The 21,830-nt window shown below is 44.5% G+C and overlaps 1 protein-coding gene and 19 non-coding genes across 22 annotated transcripts in view; 14 read left to right on the top strand and 6 right to left on the bottom strand.

The window, feature by feature from the left end:
* Window positions 1-6,638, top strand: part of LOC113016384 (N-chimaerin) — a 31,861-nt gene extending 25,223 nt beyond the window's left edge. For all 3 annotated transcript variants that reach the window (XM_026159184.1, XM_026159186.1, XM_026159185.1), the window contains exons 9-15: window positions 653-730; window positions 1,400-1,484; window positions 1,907-2,080; window positions 2,710-2,787; window positions 2,871-3,008; window positions 3,978-4,083; window positions 4,203-6,638. In XM_026159184.1, coding sequence (XP_026014969.1) covers window positions 653-730; window positions 1,400-1,484; window positions 1,907-2,080; window positions 2,710-2,787; window positions 2,871-3,008; window positions 3,978-4,083; window positions 4,203-4,374 — 831 coding nt within the window. In that variant the 3' untranslated portion in view covers window positions 4,375-6,638. The remainder of the gene's footprint in view (window positions 1-652; window positions 731-1,399; window positions 1,485-1,906; window positions 2,081-2,709; window positions 2,788-2,870; window positions 3,009-3,977; window positions 4,084-4,202) is intronic.
* Window positions 6,639-8,769: 2,131 nt separating this feature from the next.
* trnam-cau (transfer RNA methionine (anticodon CAU)) lies at window positions 8,770-8,842 on the top strand. Its single transcript has one exon. It is a non-coding gene; the product is annotated as a tRNA-Met (tRNA).
* A 233-nt stretch (window positions 8,843-9,075) lies between these two features.
* Window positions 9,076-9,148, top strand: trnak-cuu (transfer RNA lysine (anticodon CUU)). The gene has a single exon. It is a non-coding gene; the product is annotated as a tRNA-Lys (tRNA).
* Window positions 9,149-9,324: 176 nt separating this feature from the next.
* On the top strand, window positions 9,325-9,395 carry trnag-gcc (transfer RNA glycine (anticodon GCC)). Its single transcript has one exon. It is a non-coding gene; the product is annotated as a tRNA-Gly (tRNA).
* A 300-nt stretch (window positions 9,396-9,695) lies between these two features.
* Window positions 9,696-9,768, top strand: trnam-cau (transfer RNA methionine (anticodon CAU)). Its single transcript has one exon. It is a non-coding gene; the product is annotated as a tRNA-Met (tRNA).
* Window positions 9,769-10,094: 326 nt separating this feature from the next.
* trnad-guc (transfer RNA aspartic acid (anticodon GUC)) lies at window positions 10,095-10,166 on the bottom strand. Its single transcript has one exon. It is a non-coding gene; the product is annotated as a tRNA-Asp (tRNA).
* Window positions 10,167-12,861: 2,695 nt separating this feature from the next.
* On the bottom strand, window positions 12,862-12,933 carry trnae-cuc (transfer RNA glutamic acid (anticodon CUC)). The gene has a single exon. It is a non-coding gene; the product is annotated as a tRNA-Glu (tRNA).
* Window positions 12,934-13,055: 122 nt separating this feature from the next.
* trnag-gcc (transfer RNA glycine (anticodon GCC)) lies at window positions 13,056-13,126 on the top strand. Its single transcript has one exon. It is a non-coding gene; the product is annotated as a tRNA-Gly (tRNA).
* A 601-nt stretch (window positions 13,127-13,727) lies between these two features.
* On the top strand, window positions 13,728-13,800 carry trnam-cau (transfer RNA methionine (anticodon CAU)). The gene has a single exon. It is a non-coding gene; the product is annotated as a tRNA-Met (tRNA).
* A 1,185-nt stretch (window positions 13,801-14,985) lies between these two features.
* Window positions 14,986-15,057, bottom strand: trnae-cuc (transfer RNA glutamic acid (anticodon CUC)). The gene has a single exon. It is a non-coding gene; the product is annotated as a tRNA-Glu (tRNA).
* A 122-nt stretch (window positions 15,058-15,179) lies between these two features.
* Window positions 15,180-15,250, top strand: trnag-gcc (transfer RNA glycine (anticodon GCC)). Its single transcript has one exon. It is a non-coding gene; the product is annotated as a tRNA-Gly (tRNA).
* Window positions 15,251-15,851: 601 nt separating this feature from the next.
* Window positions 15,852-15,924, top strand: trnam-cau (transfer RNA methionine (anticodon CAU)). The gene has a single exon. It is a non-coding gene; the product is annotated as a tRNA-Met (tRNA).
* Window positions 15,925-17,109: 1,185 nt separating this feature from the next.
* On the bottom strand, window positions 17,110-17,181 carry trnae-cuc (transfer RNA glutamic acid (anticodon CUC)). Its single transcript has one exon. It is a non-coding gene; the product is annotated as a tRNA-Glu (tRNA).
* Window positions 17,182-17,303: 122 nt separating this feature from the next.
* On the top strand, window positions 17,304-17,374 carry trnag-gcc (transfer RNA glycine (anticodon GCC)). Its single transcript has one exon. It is a non-coding gene; the product is annotated as a tRNA-Gly (tRNA).
* A 601-nt stretch (window positions 17,375-17,975) lies between these two features.
* trnam-cau (transfer RNA methionine (anticodon CAU)) lies at window positions 17,976-18,048 on the top strand. Its single transcript has one exon. It is a non-coding gene; the product is annotated as a tRNA-Met (tRNA).
* A 1,185-nt stretch (window positions 18,049-19,233) lies between these two features.
* trnae-cuc (transfer RNA glutamic acid (anticodon CUC)) lies at window positions 19,234-19,305 on the bottom strand. Its single transcript has one exon. It is a non-coding gene; the product is annotated as a tRNA-Glu (tRNA).
* Window positions 19,306-19,427: 122 nt separating this feature from the next.
* Window positions 19,428-19,498, top strand: trnag-gcc (transfer RNA glycine (anticodon GCC)). Its single transcript has one exon. It is a non-coding gene; the product is annotated as a tRNA-Gly (tRNA).
* A 595-nt stretch (window positions 19,499-20,093) lies between these two features.
* trnam-cau (transfer RNA methionine (anticodon CAU)) lies at window positions 20,094-20,166 on the top strand. The gene has a single exon. It is a non-coding gene; the product is annotated as a tRNA-Met (tRNA).
* A 1,185-nt stretch (window positions 20,167-21,351) lies between these two features.
* On the bottom strand, window positions 21,352-21,423 carry trnae-cuc (transfer RNA glutamic acid (anticodon CUC)). Its single transcript has one exon. It is a non-coding gene; the product is annotated as a tRNA-Glu (tRNA).
* A 122-nt stretch (window positions 21,424-21,545) lies between these two features.
* Window positions 21,546-21,616, top strand: trnag-gcc (transfer RNA glycine (anticodon GCC)). Its single transcript has one exon. It is a non-coding gene; the product is annotated as a tRNA-Gly (tRNA).
* The last annotated feature ends 214 nt before the right edge of the window (window positions 21,617-21,830 follow it).

The following is a 21,830-nucleotide window of genomic DNA, read 5'->3' as shown; positions in this document are numbered from 1 at the left end:
TTCTGTTTGTTTGTTTTCTGTTTGTTTTTTGTTTTTTAATGAACTGGAATTGCACCATTTAACCCCATCAGTATGCTGCGCTAATCTGATTGGTTGATCTTTGTGGTTCTAAGACAGCAGGATTGGTCCCATGCTGGCTCCTCGGTTTGGGTTGTTGTTGTCAGATGGAGCTGTGAGATGATTTAGTATAGTTGTTTTGCTATTTTTTTTTTTTACTTTATTAATTATTCTGGGATTTTTTTTTCTTATGTTATTTATTTATTTTATTTTAAAGCAGCCTTTAAGAATAATTAAATTTTTCAGCAGGCTGTTTGGTTTATTGTTTTAATCAGTGGGATTTGAACTTTGTTTTCTTTTATATTATTTTTTCTTTTTCTCTGTTGATCCCACAATGCCGAGCCAAGAGTCGTATGTTGTTAGGAGGGGTAAAAAGAAGTCACGCAGGCGAGGCGAGAAGGAAATAAGTCAGAAGGGCTCTTTGTTTACTGCCGCGCTCGCCTTGAATGCCAGTGCTGGTTCAATTCCCTCCTTGCCACTCTCCGCGGGCTCCTCGGACCCCAGTGCTGCAGCCAACCGGGCAACAGCCCCCTCCAAACCCACCTCCCCTGCTTCCACTTTCTGGCATCCAATCCGATCTTTTGCCCTTTCACAGCTCACATCACTGGTGCGGCGGGCCACCCTGAGGGAGAGCGACTTGGCGCCCAAGTACGAGAAGGTCCACAACTTCAAGGTGAGACACTCCTTTGCTCCCCAAATCCTATTTATGTGTGTGAGTGTGCTGCCAGAATCGCTGATTCAGCTCGTGGGGACTTATTCAAATTCACCATAGAAGGCTTAGAGTGTTAAGAAACACACACAAACGCACACAGACACACACAATCTTCATGTTTTCAGCCTTTGTTTACTTTTAGATTCCCGTATAATGATTTTGTGTATTATTAGTGAGAGGCACAACAGAGCCACAGTGTCCCGAGCTCAAGAGAAATGTGGACAGACACACACACACAGACACACAAAGAGTACTGCGATGTGATGGAGGTTATTAGCATTTCATTATACAGAGCCAATTTGTGCAATAAATGAGCAGATTAAAACTCTGCTCTCACTATAAATTGTCTCTGAGCACCCTTTCAGCACTCCTGTTGTGTCTCCATCAGTCTTTTGTCCATCTCTAATAAAGGTTACTGCTGGTATTCAGGTATTACTTGACCCAATCTGGATCATATGAATAATTTTCCCACCCTTTTCTCTCAAATATACAATTATTGGCTATTTTGACTGATGTGTTTCACTCTTTTTATTTTTTCTCTGACCCAATCTGCTGCTGTTTAATAATTATTGTGGCAAATATAACGTTTAAACACATCGAGTTTGTCTTTTTTTATGCCTATTTAACCAGGTTCATACATTCAGGGGTCCCCACTGGTGTGAGTACTGTGCCAACTTCATGTGGGGTCTCATTGCTCAGGGAGTGAAATGTGCAGGTAAGTCACAAACAAACAAGCACATTCCTTCTCGCCATAAAGTAATTTTTCTCTTCCAATCATGATTCAGTTTCCAATTCTTTCACTCGTACTTTCTGTCTTAAAGCATGACTCAAAAGTAGGAGAGCAGGCTAAAGTTAATCACTTTCACTGTTGTTGACTCATCTGCGCCGTTTCATGGATTTTAAAATGTTAAAAGACTGGCTTGGGTGCCAAAGAACAAGCTGTCAGTGTGATCACTACTGCATGTGTGGGTGATTGAACTGGGCTTCTGCAACGCCTACATTTAAAAGCAACTTTCATCATGCAGTCTAACAATGACTCTTAAGGATCATCACAAGTAAAATAAAAAATAAAAAAACAGAGATGTCTAAAAATGGACATAAAGTGACATAAAACAAAATTCTGGGTTTCTTTGTCAGATTGTGGGTTGAACGTCCATAAGCAGTGCTCCAAAGTCGTACCCAACGACTGCCAGCCAGACCTTCGGCACGTCAAGAAGGTGTACAGCTGTGACCTGACAACGCTGGTCAAGGCCCACAACACCAAGAGGCCCATGGTGGTCGACATGTGTATACAGGAAATTGAGGCCAGAGGTGAGAGAAAGAGAGCGTGTATGTGTGACTCAGAGATTATATAACAGAAAAAGGCTTTTAAGTATTGTTTGCAGCAAGGTTAAGAGAAGTAGGGGGAGGAAAGGAGAACACCCACGAGGCTGGCGTTCATACGCAAGATGCGATTGCCTTTGTGTGTGTCAGCCCACCCACTCAATGCTAAAAAGATGTATGCAGGCAGCTTCATCTGTGAATGTAGGTGTGTGTGTGTGCGTGTGTGGAGAGTGACAGTTTTCCCTTCAAGACAGCTGCCGCAGACAGCATTTTATTGATGACTTGAGTGAAACTAATACGTGAAATCAATAAAGACTTGAAAAGATTGAACTTGACTGGAGCGAGAGAGACAGTTGAAGTCTTCACCCCACGCTTTATTTATTTCTTCTGCCTTCACATATGTTGTGTTTGTGTGTGTTTAATAATCATTTTTGCATCCATTTCAGTTGTATTTGCTAATAGCAGGAAAGAAACATAAATTTTATCATTTCTTTAAGACATAAATAGAAAACATTCTCATCTGAGAGGCTGTACACTGAATTTTTTTTAGTTGGTTATGCAGAATTTAAGCTTATCGAGGTCATCAAATTAATATTGGTATGATTTAAACCTTCCAGGTCTTCAGTCAGAAGGTTTATACAGAATATCAGGCTTCAGCGAGCTGATTGAAGACGTTAAACTGGCCTTTGATAGAGGTAAGTGTCGCCCCCCAATGTTCCATAAGCAGGTTCTTTTGCCAAATCAATTAAATGTCATGCGCACGATTGTTCCTCCACAGACGGAGAGAAAGCAGACATATCCTCAAATGCTTACGAGGACATCAACATCATCACCGGAGCCCTCAAACTGTACTTCAGAGAGCTGCCCATACCCCTCATCACGTATGATGCCTACCCACGCTTCATAGAAGCTGCAAGTAGGTCTTAACGTTCAGGCTTTTAACCACAATTTACCTTAAAACTCAAAGATGACTTGTTCAGGGTTATAGGGAAATAAGCAACAAAAGGAGTCCTAGACAACCCTCTCTTTTGTAGGTCACCAAGAGGCAACTCTCAGTCTGGATCCTCTTTAAATTTTAATTGAATACCCCTGGTTAACATCAGTTAAAATTGTATGGTTACATTTTTAAACGATGTTAGCCAAATGAAGGCGGTTTAGACACGCCAGTATTCACTCTCATGAGACTTCTAAGCTTCCTATTGGAGAAATTTAGGTTTCTGAAATAACTGTAAAAATTTAAACAGATTCAATAAAACCTTAGTTAGAACTCCTGAAAACAGACTGTTAAATAGAAGATGGACGTAGCCACCATTGGTTGTTAAAGTTTATGGAACTATGTCATCTTGGTTTTTGGGGAGGTGATAATGTGGTATGGTTGGTTTGCTTATACTTTACCCAAAGAGTATCTATTACCCTCCTTAACAGAAGTCTATGTCTGTTCGGGCTGTTTCTTGAACAGAAATTATTTTAAAGGTACCTAAATTAAACCACACTTGTATGATGCTGGCTAAAAATATTCTCATCACAGACCTGATATTTATTATTTAATATTTTTATTTTAAAGGCCAAAATCTCTACATAGTGGGCCCCAAAATTAAAACAAAATTGTAAATTACACATACTTAAAGCCATAGCTTGCTTTATTTTTTTTATTTTAGATCAAATGTGGTAAATTACCATAGAATTTCATTAAAATAATACTTAAAACTTGTGACAAAGGTCATAAACTCATTAGGAAAATATTGTTAAATCAAATGAGACTTGAGGTCTTTTGTTTTTTGTTTTTTATTTCTGAAAGACATCTATTCAAAATATTGACCTGGAGGCTAAACCTATCATTTGTATAGATGCACTATCTCAATATTTTCGTGTGTGTGTGTTGTAGAAATAACAGACCCAGAGAAACGACTGGAGGCCCTCCATGAGGCCTTGAAGCTGCTGCCACCAGCTCACTGCGAGACGCTGCGATACCTCATGGGTCACCTCAAGAGGTCAGACACACACACGAGCAGTTGTTTTACTTTGTTACATACTTATTTCTTTGGTATCTCCATTATTATTTGACTGTTGTTTTTACATATTATATAAATTGGTCTCTTTCTTCATTCAGAGTGACACAATACGAGAAGGAGAATCTCATGACTAGCGAGAATTTAGGCATAGTCTTCGGCCCAACACTTATGAGGGCGCCCGAGCTGGACGCCATGACGGCACTCAACGATATCCGATATCAGAGACTTGTGGTGGAAAGTCTCATTACCAATGAAGATGTGTTGTTCTGAAGTGCAAGAGGAGATAAAAAGAGAGACTGGGGATGACACTTGAATGCTTTTAAAGATAAAAAGGTGGCTTCTAATGAGAAAATGAAGGAGAAACATGCAAGATACTTGTGTCTCGCTAGAGAGGATTCAAAAAATATACTACCTGCTTTTGTGATGGTTGGATAAATCGAGAAATGAAGGAAGTGTCTGTCTTCATGAAAGCAATTTAACAAAATCTATCTTGAGACACAGCAACTTTGAGTGAAGAAGTGGATGGAAGGACCCAGCATTTCCCTAAAGTTTAATGAAAATAGGAGCAAAACATCAAGTCAACGAGCTCTACTTTGTCTCTATGAGTTGGTATTAGAAACACCCTGTATCAGCGAGAGAATTAACAATGTGTGGTAGAAACACTGCACCATCTATCTTTAAGTTCTTGTCATTTCTTCCTACAAGGATGCCTTGACATTTTGGATTGTGGAAAAACATAACTGTATTGAAAATGTTAGCTTGGTTAGTGTTTATCATTGAAAGTCCTGGTAAGTTTTCGTTGTTTTCTTAGTGTCAGTGTGTCCCGTTTGATCCTCTTGAAGAGAAGAAGCAGCAGCACTGGCTTCCTAACAGTAGACAGCCGGATGAATGAATGAATGACTGGAAAAAGTGTATTGCTCACGTTTGGCGCATACTCATTCCTCCAAATGGAACTAAAGTGATTTGGACCTATGGCCTTTCTTTTTTCCTTCCTCTTCTTTTGCTCTGGTTTTGCTTCATAGCTCTCCCTTTTGCCCCGTCGCTGAATTATAACCACACAGCAACCTCAAACCGCCTTCTTCTTCTTCTTCTTCTTCTTTTTTTTTCTTTTTTTGTGGTGTGATGATGTGTAATTGCGCCCGGCGATGAAGCGGGCGGAGCTGCAAATTAACAATCCTTCAATTCTCTCACTTCTCCACTTGCCACGTGTTGAAAACCTGATAGGAAATGACACTTAAAATTCAGTGAGAGTCTATTTAAAGGAAGCGTTTTTCCAGTTCCTGAAACAGCATCTTTCCAAGTGAAAATTTTGCTTCTGACACAACTTACAAACATAGAGTAAGAAGTATTGTGCCAGACCATCTGTCAGACATGAACACACAGTATTTACCAGTAATTGTCAGGCAGCTTTAGCCGTCATACTTTGCTGTAGTGGCAGATGCCGAGGGGAGGGACACCCTCGTTTGACTTGAAACGCAAATACGTGAGGCCAGTACTGTTTTTTGTTTTGGTTTGTCATTTGTATAAAGCGGTGCTGTAATTAAGCAGTGTTTTGTTATGAAGGAGATTTTTGCAATGACAATACTAATTGAAATTCATCATCACTCGCCCGACTGCAATTCAACAAAATGAAGCACACTGATAATTTCAAGGCCCATCTCTGTTATTGGCCTGAGTGGGATAATTGGGCAAGTTTTAATATCAAGTCGAATCCCAATTGCTTTGCATCGGTGCTTTGCCTCTCCTTCTGTAAACATGTTTGGAAGTCATGTATCTGTCACTTGTGTTGATGCCACTTAATCTAACTGTGAAACTGGAGGAAGTGATGATAATTTCAAGCCCAAAGGCCAGTCTGTATTTCATATCTTAACGTCTGCCTTCTGCAGTGAAGATGAGATTTGTCCCTGACTAGAGCAGGTGACAGATTACAGAGGTTTTTGAGTTTGCTGTAATGTTTTGATGCCGTAAAAGCAGTGTCCATGATAGAAATCATCTGTCCATGCTTTTTTATTTGTTGTTAAACTAGTGCCATTTGAAAGGGTGGAGGTGTAAAATGAAGGCTTTCTGCATGTACCCCCACCTGCTACTACTCACCTTTACTCATTCCTCCCCCCATTTTTGTCGGGGGGTTCACTGAGTAGTGAAGACCCACCCGGCTTGAAGACCTTTTTGGCTTTTTTTTGGTTTGGTTTCTTTTTTTGTAAAGCAAGGACAGTTGCTGGGTGTAAATCAAATTGATGTAACATAAAAATAGCATCAGCATTTTTCTAATGGATTATGTTTTCATGTTATCTGTTTTCTTTATTTACATTGTCTAACCATAGACTAACTCTTATCAGACTAACCTGATGAAAACTTGTGACCCTTCAGTGATCTGTGACAGCTGCTTTTTTAGCATCATGATTAAAATGTGTTGGGTTTTTTTGGTTTTGTTTTGGTTTTTTTTTTATTGTCATTGCTGTAAAGTATTTTCTATATGGTTTATGCATGGTGAAGTTAAATTATTAAATATGACTTTAAGTTGGTCGTCTGAATTTTGGGTTTTAATTCATTTGAGTATGGATGTGTCCAAGAAGACCTGCTGAAGTTCAAACTGAGCACCATAATGGGGAAGAAAGGTGATTTAAGGCCAAATTGGTCCGAGTGTTTCACAAACTGCTCATCTACTGTGATCTTCCCACACAACCGGTGGTTTGAAAAAGAGAAAATATCCAGGGATTAGCAGTTCTCTGGGTGATGACAGATGGTAGCTGTCATAGGGGAATAGCTAGACTGTTTTGAGCTGATAGAAAGAAAATAGTCAAGTATTCATTTGATTTAATGGGGGCATTGCAGTTTAACATGGTAATGATACAGAGTATGAAACTGCTGCACAGAGATTTTAAAGTTGTTTTTTTTTTTCATTTTCAATCCTTATCCATAGTTGGGCTAATAAACTACTAATTGTAGTATAATTAATTAAATCAAGTGCAGCTCTGACTTACTTTTGACAAACCTTTGACAACAACGGTTGTTTGTAATAATGTAATAATTGTTATACCACATTCTGTAACAATGCTGTTGAATTAATGTAACAGATCCCTTTATACAGTATTTCTGATGACTTTTTGAATTTCCCTGGAACGTAACCAGTTTGCTGTATCTGTGTTATGAGCAGTGACAAGACCTGGAAACAAAACCTCCCTCTTAAGTTCAATATTTCTTTTAGTATAATTTTAATTTTCAAAAACCAATAAATGTTTATTAACATTTTTTAACACTGAGACAATATTGTATACTGTGGCTAAACAACATTTTTAAGACTTCCAAAATGCCTAAACTATTTTAAAGCATTTTCTTTTTAAATTTTGCTCCATAATTTTCTAAATTAAATAATACATGGTAGTTTTAGACATCAGTGTTTTAAAAAAAGATAAATGAATCAATAAAAAATAAATAGTAAAAAAGTGAAATAACTAAGTTTGTAAGATAAAATAATGGACTTTGATACGGTAGTTACTTCTGTTTTTAAGCGCTATGCAGCAAAACTTCATGTTCGGGCACGCCTTGTACTTTTTCACACCACGTGCTCATGACTTGGCTCGAGCGTCCTCCATTTGCTGCTCGAACTGGTCGTGATGCGGGTTTTTACTCGGACACACCATAGCAAGACTACCACTATATAACCACATGAATTTAGGTTGCCTAGAGAAGCATAAAAACTAGTTATTTCTATTTATATTGTTAAAGCAAACCTCAGTGGAAATAGAGTCTGGAGAGGAGTTTACTAGCGGGTGACTGCACGGACTTCGGACATGTGCGTCGAGGAAAAAAAGCGCAGACGATGTTAACTACATGACACAAGGTGAGGCACTGTAGGGCTAGAATGAGGACGCTTGTATTGTTTTTTGTGAATTTCCTCTGTTAAGTTTAAAATAACGTGTTTTTGTGCAGATATTGTTAGCTTGAGGTGGTGACTAGCGAACAACTAGCCACTAATACTAGCCTACCTACTACCTGCTCATTAGCATCAGCATGACGCCTAAATTACAGTTACTTGGTTATTAACACCAGTGCAAATTTGCTTCTTTTTAAGCTGCTGGATATGACTGTTTTAATAAACATATGTGAAAGGGTTTTGTTTGGTGTGCTAGCTGTCAGCAGGTTTAACATTTTTTAAGTTTGAAGGTAGTTGCCAACTTCTTAACCGTCACTGTGGCGTGCCAGAAGCACAGTGCACAGTCAGCTGGGTAAATATGCACTGCATGTTCATATTTTTATAATAAAAATGCACTAAAATGTTGGTATGCAGTTTATGCATAATGCTTTTATGAAGTAAGAAGGTTCTACTTCACCCCTTTGGAAAATAAAAAGAACTACATGTGCCAATGCAATACAATATAATGCAATACAGTACAACTTTATTTATATAGCACATTTAAAAACCAGAAAGTGCTTCACAGTAATGCCAGGTGTGCTCTATTCTAATTTTGAAAATGTTAATGTTTTATAAAGGATTTTTGTTTGTTTATTTATTTTTATAAGGCAACATTTTATAATTGGCAACACTTGTTGCCAATTGATCTTCACGAAATTCCAGTATCCAATTTTACCTATTTATGACAGTGCCATAGTAGCTTTAGCTCCGCTGTGTGTAAAAAACCTTCTTGTTAACTGTAGTGGCAAGCCTCGTTGGCGCAGTAGGCAGCGCGTCAGTCTCATAATCTGAAGGTCGTGAGTTCGAGCCTCACACGGGGCAGAATATTTTGTTTACATCCATATGAACAGAATCGACTTTATGGCACTTTGAGTACATTTTAGAGATATGTTTTATAGATAAATGAATTTCACAGCTACTGTGTCTTGTAGTTTAAAAATTTTAGTTTGCTTGGATTGGATATCAGTTTTAGTATTAGTCTTCCTATCATCTAAAACTATGCTAAAGCGTAAGTGTGAATTTTGAAACACTAGGGGTTGAGGTTAAAGCTGTAAGCCCGGCTAGCTCAGTCGGTAGAGCATGAGACTCTTAATCTCAGGGTCGTGGGTTCGAGCCCCACGTTGGGCTTTAATCTTTTCCTCAATTGCCCCTCTTCCTGTTTGTCTTCTTTTGTAATTTTGATGTCCAGTGTTTAGACGCTAGAAAGTTTACATGTCATTTTCAGTGGGAAACCACTGAAAGACATGAGAGACATTGTTGATGTATGCATGTTAATTCAGCAATTCGATAAGGGGCATCTGTGAGCATTGGTGGTTCAGTGGTAGAATTCTCGCCTGCCACGCGGGAGGCCCGGGTTCGATTCCCGGCCAATGCAACAATCTTTTTAATTTTTTTTTAGTCGATAAATTAATTTCTATGTTCCCTATGTTCTTTGGGTACACAGAAGCATTTTCTTTAATTTTTTATGTTGCTTTTATTTTGGCTTAACTGTTAATATTACTGACCCTAATTGTACTTGTTTGTTTGAAGGCATCAATAAAATAAAAGAGACAAAAATACTTATCAGCCTTACATTTTCAAATCCTTAACCTTTCCAATTTGCTTCCCGGTTTTAGATATCGACAATTTCTTGGTAATTTGACTTTTGTGGGTCCATTGGTGTGTTGCATCCTAGGCCTCGTTGGCGCAGTAGGCAGCGCGTCAGTCTCATAATCTGAAGGTCGTGAGTTCGAGCCTCACACGGGGCAGGATCTTTTGACACACACATTTCTTGTTTTTTGCAAATGGTTATGCATATGCTTATTTTGTTGTATAATCAACTATTACTTCCAGCACCCCCCATGCGTGGCAGGCTGCTAAGACAGCTCTGCTCATTTCTGAGCTTTTGCGTTTAAGTCAACCTAGGATGAGTTGTTTTAATTTTCATATGGTCATTAGAGTGTCCACTCTAATGCAATGTGCTTGAAAAGCTTGGATATGACCGTGAAAAAGGTTTATGAACCCTTCATATAGTATGTTATAAAGGTTTATCTTATTAAGAAAAAAAACCCCAAAAAAACCAAAAACTAAAATACTCCCCGTCGGGGAATCGAACCCCGGTCTCCCGCGTGACAGGCGGGGATACTAACCACTATACTAACGAGGAGATATCTTTGTCAACTGTCTTTACTGTTTAAATACCAGCAATCGGAATAACAGCACTAAAAGTGAGGGATATGTCATTTGTTTCTGCCATTGCCCATGGAAAGCCTTCCCATCTGTTTGATTTCAAGACTCACACGTGACAGGCGATCCTCCCCTATGGATGCGTGCCGGCCCTCTGGAACCACTTCATCCAACTTTCACCACAATTCCTCTTTCTTTTCTCAGGTCAGAATTGTATGGTGGCTGGGAAGTGCAAATCGCAACAAATTAAAAAACCACAACAAATTAAAAACCCGCAACAAATTAAAAAAAAACCCACAACAAATTACAAAAACCCCCACAACAAATTAAAAATCCTTGACGGGAAGGGATTGTCTGAAATACCGGAAGTGACGCAACGATTAGCCTAATGGGGCTTTTGGAGTGTGATGTCACGAGAGGGGGCGTGGCCATGATTTTTGGTTGAGGCGCCATGTTTCTGGCCCAAACAAAGCGCTAGCGAAAGAGGAGCGAAAGTACACGGATAACACTAGCTACGGTTCGTACTTGCTGTGCGGTTGGTTGTAAACTTAGATCGCACGACCGGCAAGGCAATAAGGTTGAAAATGGTTTATCTTTTCATTCTTTCCCCACCTGGAAGCAACATGAGGCAGCTCTTGTATCGTATGTTACCAAAAGAAGGCGTCTAGTCTGGATAGCAGCTGTGAGACGAGCTGATATGCAGTTCTCTTCCATCTCCAAATATCTGTTGGTGTGCTCCAGACATTTTCATTCCGGTAAGTTATAGATATGTTCATATCACTCTTTATCCGGTCTTTAAGTCTGACGTCACTAGCCATGTCTGGGCTCAAACGCTGCTGCAGGTCCATAAATCACTGAGAGTTGAAACACTATCTAAAGTCTTTCATCTGTAATAAAATGATCAGCGTTCTGCTCTACCATGTGTAACAACTGAGTTTATCATCCAGGCAACCATGAAAACGAAACGGAATTTATGACATTTAACAGAGTTAGAAATTAGCAGGAAGTTAGCTCGCTAGCTTCCATCTAAATGAGGGATTTTGGAAATAAATTCAAACGTGCAGCTCTGCTATCGCTTCCAACATAAATGAAGACAGAAAACTAAACAGCAGTGACGTTTGTAGGGTACTGTGAGTAAAATGCATTTGATTTTCTCTTGAACATTCAAATTAGTGCAATCATAAATTCATTCATGAGGGGCAAATTACAGTGAGAACATGTGGAGGCTCTGGCGAAGTTCACACTGCACGCGAAAGCGCATCAAATCCGACTTTTATTTTTACCCTATGCGACCCATATCCAATCATGGTATGACAGTGTAAAAACAGCACAATTCCGATATTTTCAAATCCGATCTGGGTCACTTTCGTATGTGGTACTGAATCCGATACATATCTGATGTTTCAGAAAGCAAATTAAAAATCCCTTCCCGTCAAGGATTTTTAATTTGTTGTGGGTTTTTGTAATTTGTTGTGTGCTTTTGTAATTTGTTGTGGGTTTTCTTTTTAATTTGTTGTGTGTTTTTGTAATTTGTTGTGGGGTTTTTAAATTTGTTGTGGGTTTTTGTAATTTGTTGTGGGGTTTTTTAATTTGTTGTGAGTTTTTGTAATTTGTTGTGGGGGTTGTTGTAATTTGTTGTGGGTTTTTTTAATTTATTGTGGGGTTTTGTAATTTGTTGCGGGTTTTTGTAATTTGTTGTGGGTTTTTTTAATTTGTTGCAGGGTTTTAATTTGTTGTGGTTTTTTAATTTGTTGCGATTTGCACTTCCCAACCACCGTAGAATTGCGGGGCACCACACGTTGGCTCCCAAATGACTCCTACCTGTTATTTCTTCTAGGACACTTTGTCCAGGTAGGGTTAGGAATGTCTTTGCATTGGAAGCGGATGAACAAGGGCTGATAATTGGTTATCAGCAGCTCCCGAGCTGAGTCTCTGGAGGTTGCCTGGAGTTCCTTTGCCAACAGGGTCCATGGAGAGGGATAATTTGAAGTCATTCTTGCCTGACTGTTAAGTTGGAACAAGAAGTCTATGCAAACCAAACTTGGGTTGGACATCGTATCTGCATTAAGTCAAGATGTTGTTGAGAGTAGACTTTGGAGAGTGGCGCGAATTCGACGAGACAATTGGCAGACTTGTAAGGGCTGGTGGCTGAGCGTTAGAGCTGTCGCCTGCCACATGTGAATCACGAAATCAGAAGGTAGTGACTTGTAGCCTCACGCAAGCGATGTGCTTTGATGCGCAGTACGTGGCAGAGTTTGTGCATCCATTTTAAGCGTCTGGAGAGGAGAGTTTGGACAGTAGCGCGAATTCAGCGGGACAATTGGCGGACATGCAAGGGTTGTTAGCTCAGCGGTAGAATTGTCGCCTGCCATGCGCAAGTCTCGAAAACTGGCGGTGTTGAGCTCTATCCTCACGGGAGGCATGTTTTGATGCGCAGTTCGGCCACACATTTTTTGGATGTCCTGTCACACCCTTCACCTCCAAGACGGCAGCTCATCCTGGGCTTGAAGAACTGGCAACTCTGCTTCATTTGTTGACGGCTTCAAGGAATGGTCCGTTTTGGGGGGAGATGGTGCCTTGAGGCTCTCTTGATACACAGTACGTGGCAAAGGCAACCCATCCATTGTCTACCGCTTGTCCCTTTCGGGTAAGGCGGAGGTGGGGCAAAACACAGTTTCCCTGACCGGGAATCGAACCCGGGCCGCGGCGGTGAGAGCGCCGAATCCTGACCACTAGACCATCAGGGAGCTGCCACAGAGGTGTCTTGATGAGTGACGCGTGGGTGTATCGGGCTACATTTTCCGCTGCGCCTCGAGAGGAGCGCTTGGGCAATGGCGCGAATTCGTTGAGAAAACTGCCACGTGTGTGAGCATTGGTGGTTCAGTGGTAGAATTCTCGCCTGCCACGCGGGAGACCCGGGTTCGATTCCCGGCCAATGCACGGTTCCTTTATGCGTGGGGTCTTGGGGGGCATTAAGTTTGTTCTCGGTCACGGCCAGACGGCATCAAGATTTGGAACAAGAAGCCTGTGCAAACCAAACTTGGGTTGGACATCGTATCTGCATTAAGTCAAGATGTTGTTGAGAGGAGACTTTGGACAGTGGCGCGAATTCGGCGGGACAATTGGCAGACTTAGAATTGTCGCCTGCCAGCGCCAGTGGGTGACTGAATATATGTTTACAGACATTGCTGGTAAACCCGTGTGTCTTATTAGTGGAGCTAATGTGGCTGTAATTAAGGAATTTAACTTAAGACGGCACTACGAGACAAAAGAAGAATGGTCCGTTTTGGGGGAAGATGGTGTCTTGAGCCTCGCTTGATACACAGTACGTGGCAAAGGCAACCCATCCATTGTCTACCGCTTGTCCCTTTCAGGTAAGCCGGAGCTGGGTCAAAACACCGTTTTTAGGATCTCCTGTGGCACTCTTCACCTCCAAAACCCGTTCAGGGCTTAAATACCTGGGGACTCACCTTTGTTTGTCCAAGCTGAATTTCATTTCTGTGCAGCTTCGAGAAATCGTCCATTTTCAGGTTCCCTGTCAGCCTCGTTGGCGCAGTAGGCAGCGCGTCAGTCTCATAATCTGAAGGTCGTGAGTTCGAGCCTCACACGAGGCAGGTGTTTTGGTACAGAGTTGGTCCATCCATTTTGTACCTCTTCTACCCATTTCGAGGACGCTGGAGCCTTAGAACCACTCCTTTGTAGTGGATTTTCAGCCTCCTCCGATGCGAGATCTAGAACAGGGATCAATCCAAATCATTCTGCCATTGAGCGTGGAAAGCCTTCCCATCTGTTTGATTTCAAGACTCACACGTGGCAGGCGATCCTCCCCTATGGATGTGTGCCGGCCCTCTGAAACCACTTCATCCAACTTTCACCACAATTCCTCTTTCTTTTCTCAGGTCAGAATTGCGGGGCACCACACGTTGGCTCCCAAATGACTCCTACCTGTTATTTCTTCTAGGACACTTTGTCCAGGTAGGGTTAGGCATGTCTTTGCATTGGAAGCGGATGAACAAGGGCTGATAATTGGTTATCAGCAGCTCCCGAGCTGAGTCTCTGGAGGTTGCCTGGAGTTCCTTTGCCAACAGGGTCCATGGAGAGGGATAATTTGAAGTCATTCTTGCCTGACTGTTAAGTTGGAACAAGAAGTCTATGCAAACCAAACTTGGGTTGGACATCGTATCTGCATTAAGTCAAGATGTTGTTGAGAGTAGACTTTGGAGAGTGGCGCGAATTCGACGAGACAATTGGCAGACTTGTAAGGGCTGGTGGCTGAGCGGTAGAACTGTCGCCTGCCACATGTGAATCACGAAATCAGAAGGTAGTGACTTGTAGCCTCACGCAAGCGATGTGCTTTGATGCGCAGTACGTGGCAGAGTTTGTGCATCCATTTTAAGCGTCTGGAGAGGAGAGTTTGGACAGTAGCGCGAATTCAGCGGGACAATTGGCGGACATGCAAGGGTTGTTAGCTCAGCGGTAGAATTGTCGCCTGCCATGCGCAAGTCTCGAAAACTGGCGGTGTTGAGCTCTATCCTCACGGGAGGCATGTTTTGATGCGCAGTTCGGCCACACATTTTTTGGATGTCCTGTCACACCCTTCACCTCCAAGACGGCAGCTCATCCTGGGCTTGAAGAACTGGCAACTCTGCTTCATTTGTTGACGGCTTCAAGGAATGGTCCGTTTTGGGGGGAGATGGTGCCTTGAGGCTCTCTTGATACACAGTACGTGGCAAAGGCAACCCATCCATTGTCTACCGCTTGTCCCTTTCGGGTAAGGCGGAGGTGGGGCAAAACACAGTTTCCCTGACCGGGAATCGAACCCGGGCCGCGGCGGTGAGAGCGCCGAATCCTGACCACTAGACCATCAGGGAGCTGCCACAGAGGTGTCTTGATGAGTGACGCGTGGGTGTATCGGGCTACATTTTCCGCTGCGCCTCGAGAGGAGCGCTTGGGCAATGGCGCGAATTCGTTGAGAAAACTGCCACGTGTGTGAGCATTGGTGGTTCAGTGGTAGAATTCTCGCCTGCCACGCGGGAGACCCGGGTTCGATTCCCGGCCAATGCACGGTTCCTTTATGCGTGGGGTCTTGGGGGGCATTAAGTTTGTTCTCGGTCACGGCCAGACGGCATCAAGATTTGGAACAAGAAGCCTGTGCAAACCAAACTTGGGTTGGACATCGTATCTGCATTAAGTCAAGATGTTGTTGAGAGGAGACTTTGGACAGTGGCGCGAATTCGGCGGGACAATTGGCAGACTTAGAATTGTCGCCTGCCAGCGCCAGTGGGTGACTGAATATATGTTTACAGACATTGCTGGTAAACCCGTGTGTCTTATTAGTGGAGCTAATGTGGCTGTAATTAAGGAATTTAACTTAAGACGGCACTACGAGACAAAAGAAGAATGGTCCGTTTTGGGGGAAGATGGTGTCTTGAGCCTCGCTTGATACACAGTACGTGGCAAAGGCAACCCATCCATTGTCTACCGCTTGTCCCTTTCAGGTAAGCCGGAGCTGGGTCAAAACACCGTTTTTAGGATCTCCTGTGGCACTCTTCACCTCCAAAACCCGTTCAGGGCTTAAATACCTGGGGACTCACCTTTGTTTGTCCAAGCTGAATTTCATTTCTGTGCAGCTTCGAGAAATCGTCCATTTTCAGGTTCCCTGTCAGCCTCGTTGGCGCAGTAGGCAGCGCGTCAGTCTCATAATCTGAAGGTCGTGAGTTCGAGCCTCACACGAGGCAGGTGTTTTGGTACAGAGTTGGTCCATCCATTTTGTACCTCTTCTACCCATTTCGAGGACGCTGGAGCCTTAGAACCACTCCTTTGTAGTGGATTTTCAGCCTCCTCCGATGCGAGATCTAGAACAGGGATCAATCCAAATCATTCTGCCATTGACCGTGGAAAGCCTTCCCATCTGTTTGATTTCAAGACTCACACGTGGCAGGCGATCCTCCCCTATGGATGTGTGCCGGCCCTCTGAAACCACTTCATCCAACTTTCACCACAATTCCTCTTTCTTTTCTCAGGTCAGAATTGCGGGGCACCACACGTTGGCTCCCAAATGACTCCTACCTGTTATTTCTTCTAGGACACTTTGTCCAGGTAGGGTTAGGCATGTCTTTGCATTGGAAGCGGATGAACAAGGGCTGATAATTGGTTATCAGCAGCTCCCGAGCTGAGTCTCTGGAGGTTGCCTGGAGTTCCTTTGCCAACAGGGTCCATGGAGAGGGATAATTTGAAGTCATTCTTGCCTGACTGTTAAGTTGGAACAAGAAGTCTATGCAAACCAAACTTGGGTTGGACATCGTATCTGCATTAAGTCAAGATGTTGTTGAGAGTAGACTTTGGAGAGTGGCGCGAATTCGACGAGACAATTGGCAGACTTGTAAGGGCTGGTGGCTGAGCGTTAGAGCTGTCGCCTGCCACATGTGAATCACGAAATCAGAAGGTGGTGACTTGTAGCCTCACGCAAGCGATGTGCTTTGATGCGCAGTACGTGGCAGAGTTTGTGCATCCATTTTAAGCGTCTGGAGAGGAGAGTTTGGACAGTAGCGCGAATTCAGCGGGACAATTGGCGGACATGCAAGGGTTGTTAGCTCAGCGGTAGAATTGTCGCCTGCCGTGCGCAAGTCTCGAAAACTGGCGGTGTTGAGCTCTATCCTCACGGGAGGCATGTTTTGATGCGCAGTTCGGCCACACATTTTTTGGATGTCCTGTCACACCCTTCACCTCCAAGACGGCAGCTCATCCTGGGCTTGAAGAACTGGCAACTCTGCTTCATTTGTTGACGGCTTCAAGGAATGGTCCGTTTTGGGGGGAGATGGTGCCTTGAGGCTCTCTTGATACACAGTACGTGGCAAAGGCAACCCATCCATTGTCTACCGCTTGTCCCTTTCGGGTAAGGCGGAGGTGGGGCAAAACACAGGTTCCCTGACCGGGAATCGAACCCGGGCCGCGGCGGTGAGAGCGCCGAATCCTGACCACTAGACCATCAGGGAGCTGCCACAGAGGTGTCTTGATGAGTGACGCGTGGGTGTATCGGGCTACATTTTCCGCTGCGCCTCGAGAGGAGCGCTTGGGCAATGGCGCGAATTCGTTGAGAAAACTGCCACGTGTGTGAGCATTGGTGGTTCAGTGGTAGAATTCTCGCCTGCCACGCGGGAGACCCGGGTTCGATTCCCGGCCAATGCACGGTTCCTTTATGCGTGGGGTCTTGGGGGGCATTAAGTTTGTTCTCGGTCACGGCCAGACGGCATCAAGATTTGGAACAAGAAGCCTGTGCAAACCAAACTTGGGTTGGACATCGTATCTGCATTAAGTCAAGATGTTGTTGAGAGGAGACTTTGGACAGTGGCGCGAATTCGGCGGGACAATTGGCAGACTTAGAATTGTCGCCTGCCAGCGCCAGTGGGTGACTGAATATATGTTTACAGACATTGCTGGTAAACCCGTGTGTCTTATTAGTGGAGCTAATGTGGCTGTAATTAAGGAATTTAACTTAAGACGGCACTACGAGACAAAAGAAGAATGGTCCGTTTTGGGGGAAGATGGTGTCTTGAGCCTCGCTTGATACACAGTACGTGGCAAAGGCAACCCATCCATTGTCTACCGCTTGTCCCTTTCAGGTAAGCCGGAGCTGGGTCAAAACACCGTTTTTAGGATCTCCTGTGGCACTCTTCACCTCCAAAACCCGTTCAGGGCTTAAATACCTGGGGACTCACCTTTGTTTGTCCAAGCTGAATTTCATTTCTGTGCAGCTTCGAGAAATCGTCCATTTTCAGGTTCCCTGTCAGCCTCGTTGGCGCAGTAGGCAGCGCGTCAGTCTCATAATCTGAAGGTCGTGAGTTCGAGCCTCACACGAGGCAGGTGTTTTGGTACAGAGTTGGTCCATCCATTTTGTACCTCTTCTACCCATTTCGAGGACGCTGGAGCCTTAGAACCACTCCTTTGTAGTGGATTTTCAGCCTCCTCCGATGCGAGATCTAGAACAGGGATCAATCCAAATCATTCTGCCATTGAGCGTGGAAAGCCTTCCCATCTGTTTGATTTCAAGACTCACACGTGGCAGGCGATCCTCCCCTATGGATGTGTGCCGGCCCTCTGAAACCACTTCATCCAACTTTCACCACAATTCCTCTTTCTTTTCTCAGGTCAGAATTGCGGGGCACCACACGTTGGCTCCCAAATGACTCCTACCTGTTATTTCTTCTAGGACACTTTGTCCAGGTAGGGTTAGGAATGTCTTTGCATTGGAAGCGGATGAACAAGGGCTGATAATTGGTTATCAGCAGCTCCCGAGCTGAGTCTCTGGAGGTTGCCTGGAGTTCCTTTGCCAACAGGGTCCATGGAGAGGGATAATTTGAAGTCATTCTTGCCTGACTGTTAAGTTGGAACAAGAAGTCTATGCAAACCAAACTTGGGTTGGACATCGTATCTGCATTAAGTCAAGATGTTGTTGAGAGTAGACTTTGGAGAGTGGCGCGAATTCGACGAGACAATTGGCAGACTTGTAAGGGCTGGTGGCTGAGCGGTAGAACTGTCGCCTGCCACATGTGAATCACGAAATCAGAAGGTAGTGACTTGTAGCCTCACGCAAGCGATGTGCTTTGATGCGCAGTACGTGGCAGAGTTTGTGCATCCATTTTAAGCGTCTGGAGAGGAGAGTTTGGACAGTAGCGCGAATTCAGCGGGACAATTGGCGGACATGCAAGGGTTGTTAGCTCAGCGGTAGAATTGTCGCCTGCCATGCGCAAGTCTCGAAAACTGGCGGTGTTGAGCTCTATCCTCACGGGAGGCATGTTTTGATGCGCAGTTCGGCCACACATTTTTTGGATGTCCTGTCACACCCTTCACCTCCAAGACGGCAGCTCATCCTGGGCTTGAAGAACTGGCAACTCTGCTTCATTTGTTGACGGCTTCAAGGAATGGTCCGTTTTGGGGGGAGATGGTGCCTTGAGGCTCTCTTGATACACAGTACGTGGCAAAGGCAACCCATCCATTGTCTACCGCTTGTCCCTTTCGGGTAAGGCGGAGGTGGGGCAAAACACAGTTTCCCTGACCGGGAATCGAACCCGGGCCGCGGCGGTGAGAGCGCCGAATCCTGACCACTAGACCATCAGGGAGCTGCCACAGAGGTGTCTTGATGAGTGACGCGTGGGTGTATCGGGCTACATTTTCCGCTGCGCCTCGAGAGGAGCGCTTGGGCAATGGCGCGAATTCGTTGAGAAAACTGCCACGTGTGTGAGCATTGGTGGTTCAGTGGTAGAATTCTCGCCTGCCACGCGGGAGACCCGTGTTCGATTCCCGGCCAATGCACGGTTCCTTTATGCGTGCGGTCTTGGGGGGCATTAAGTTTGCTCACGGCCAGACGGCATCAAGATTTGGAACAAGAAGCCTGTGCAAACCAAACTTGGGTTGGACATCGTATCTGCATTAAGTCAAGATGTTGTTGAGAGGAGACTTTGGACAGTGGCGCGAATTCGGCGGGACAATTGGCAGACTTAGAATTGTCGCCTGCCAGCGCCAGTGGGTGACTGAATATATGTTTACAGACATTGCTGGTAAACCCGTGTGTCTTATTAGTGGAGCTAATGTGGCTGTAATTAAGGAATTTAACTTAAGACGGCACTACGAGACAAAAGAAGAATGGTCCGTTTTGGGGGAAGATGGTGTCTTGAGCCTCGCTTGATACACAGTACGTGGCAAAGGCAACCCATCCATTGTCTACCGCTTGTCCCTTTCAGGTAAGCCGGAGCTGGGTCAAAACACCGTTTTTAGGATCTCCTGTGGCACTCTTCACCTCCAAAACCCGTTCAGGGCTTAAATACCTGGGGACTCACCTTTGTTTGTCCAAGCTGAATTTCATTTCTGTGCAGCTTCGAGAAATCGTCCATTTTCAGGTTCCCTGTCAGCCTCGTTGGCGCAGTAGGCAGCGCGTCAGTCTCATAATCTGAAGGTCGTGAGTTCGAGCCTCACACGAGGCAGGTGTTTTGGTACAGAGTTGGTCCATCCATTTTGTACCTCTTCTACCCATTTCGAGGACGCTGGAGCCTTAGAACCACTCCTTTGTAGTGGATTTTCAGCCTCCTCCGATGCGAGATCTAGAACAGGGATCAATCCAAATCATTCTGCCATTGAGCGTGGAAAGCCTTCCCATCTGTTTGATTTCAAGACTCACACGTGGCAGGCGATCCTCCCCTATGGATGTGTGCCGGCCCTCTGAAACCACTTCATCCAACTTTCACCACAATTCCTCTTTCTTTTCTCAGGTCAGAATTGCGGGGCACCACACGTTGGCTCCCAAATGACTCCTACCTGTTATTTCTTCTAGGACACTTTGTCCAGGTAGGGTTAGGAATGTCTTTGCATTGGAAGCGGATGAACAAGGGCTGATAATTGGTTATCAGCAGCTCCCGAGCTGAGTCTCTGGAGGTTGCCTGGAGTTCCTTTGCCAACAGGGTCCATGGAGAGGGATAATTTGAAGTCATTCTTGCCTGACTGTTAAGTTGGAACAAGAAGTCTATGCAAACCAAACTTGGGTTGGACATCGTATCGGCATTAAGTCAAGATGTTGTTGAGAGTAGACTTTGGAGAGTGGCGCGAATTCGACGAGACAATTGGCAGACTTGTAAGGGCTGGTGGCTGAGCGGTAGAACTGTCGCCTGCCACATGTGAATCACGAAATCAGAAGGTAGTGACTTGTAGCCTCACGCAAGCGATGTGCTTTGATGCGCAGTACGTGGCAGAGTTTGTGCATCCATTTTAAGCGTTTGGAGAGGAGAGTTTGGACAGTAGCGCGAATTCAGCGGGACAATTGGCGGACATGCAAGGGTTGTTAGCTCAGCGGTAGAATTGTCGCCTGCCATGCGCAAGTCTCGAAAACTGGCGGTGTTGAGCTCTATCCTCACGGGAGGCATGTTTAGATGCGCAGTTCGGCCACACATTTTTTGGATGTCCTGTCACACCCTTCACCTCCAAGACGGCAGCTCATCCTGGGCTTGAAGAACTGGCAACTCTGCTTCATTTGTTGACGGCTTCAAGGAATGGTCCGTTTTGGGGGGAGATGGTGCCTTGAGGCTCTCTTGATACACAGTACGTGGCAAAGGCAACCCATCCATTGTCTACCGGTTGTCCCTTTCGGGTAAGGCGGAGGTGGGGCAAAACACAGTTTCCCTGACCGGGAATCGAACCCGGGCCGCGGCGGTGAGAGCGCCGAATCCTGACCACTAGACCATCAGGGAGCTGCCACAGAGGTGTCTTGATGAGTGACGCGTGGGTGTATCGGGCTACATTTTCCGCTGCGCCTCGAGAGGAGCGCTTGGGCAATGGCGCGAATTCGTTGAGAAAACTGCCACGTGTGTGAGCATTGGTGGTTCAGTGGTAGAATTCTCGCCTGCCACGCGGGAGACCCGGGTTCGATTCCCGGCCAATGCACGGTTCCTTTATGCGTGGGGTCTTGGGGGGCATTAAGTTTGTTCTCGGTCACGGCCAGACGGCATCAAGATTTGGAACAAGAAGCCTGTGCAAACCAAACTTGGGTTGGACATCGTATCTGCATTAAGTCAAGATGTTGTTGAGAGGAGACTTTGGACAGTGGCGCGAATTCGGCGGGACAATTGGCAGACTTAGAATTGTCGCCTGCCAGCGC

This window comes from Astatotilapia calliptera, chromosome 23 (genome assembly GCF_900246225.1).
Source record: "Astatotilapia calliptera chromosome 23, fAstCal1.2, whole genome shotgun sequence".
Classification (NCBI taxonomy): domain Eukaryota; kingdom Metazoa; phylum Chordata; class Actinopteri; order Cichliformes; family Cichlidae; genus Astatotilapia; species Astatotilapia calliptera.
This window is presented reverse-complemented; position numbering and strand designations above follow the sequence as displayed.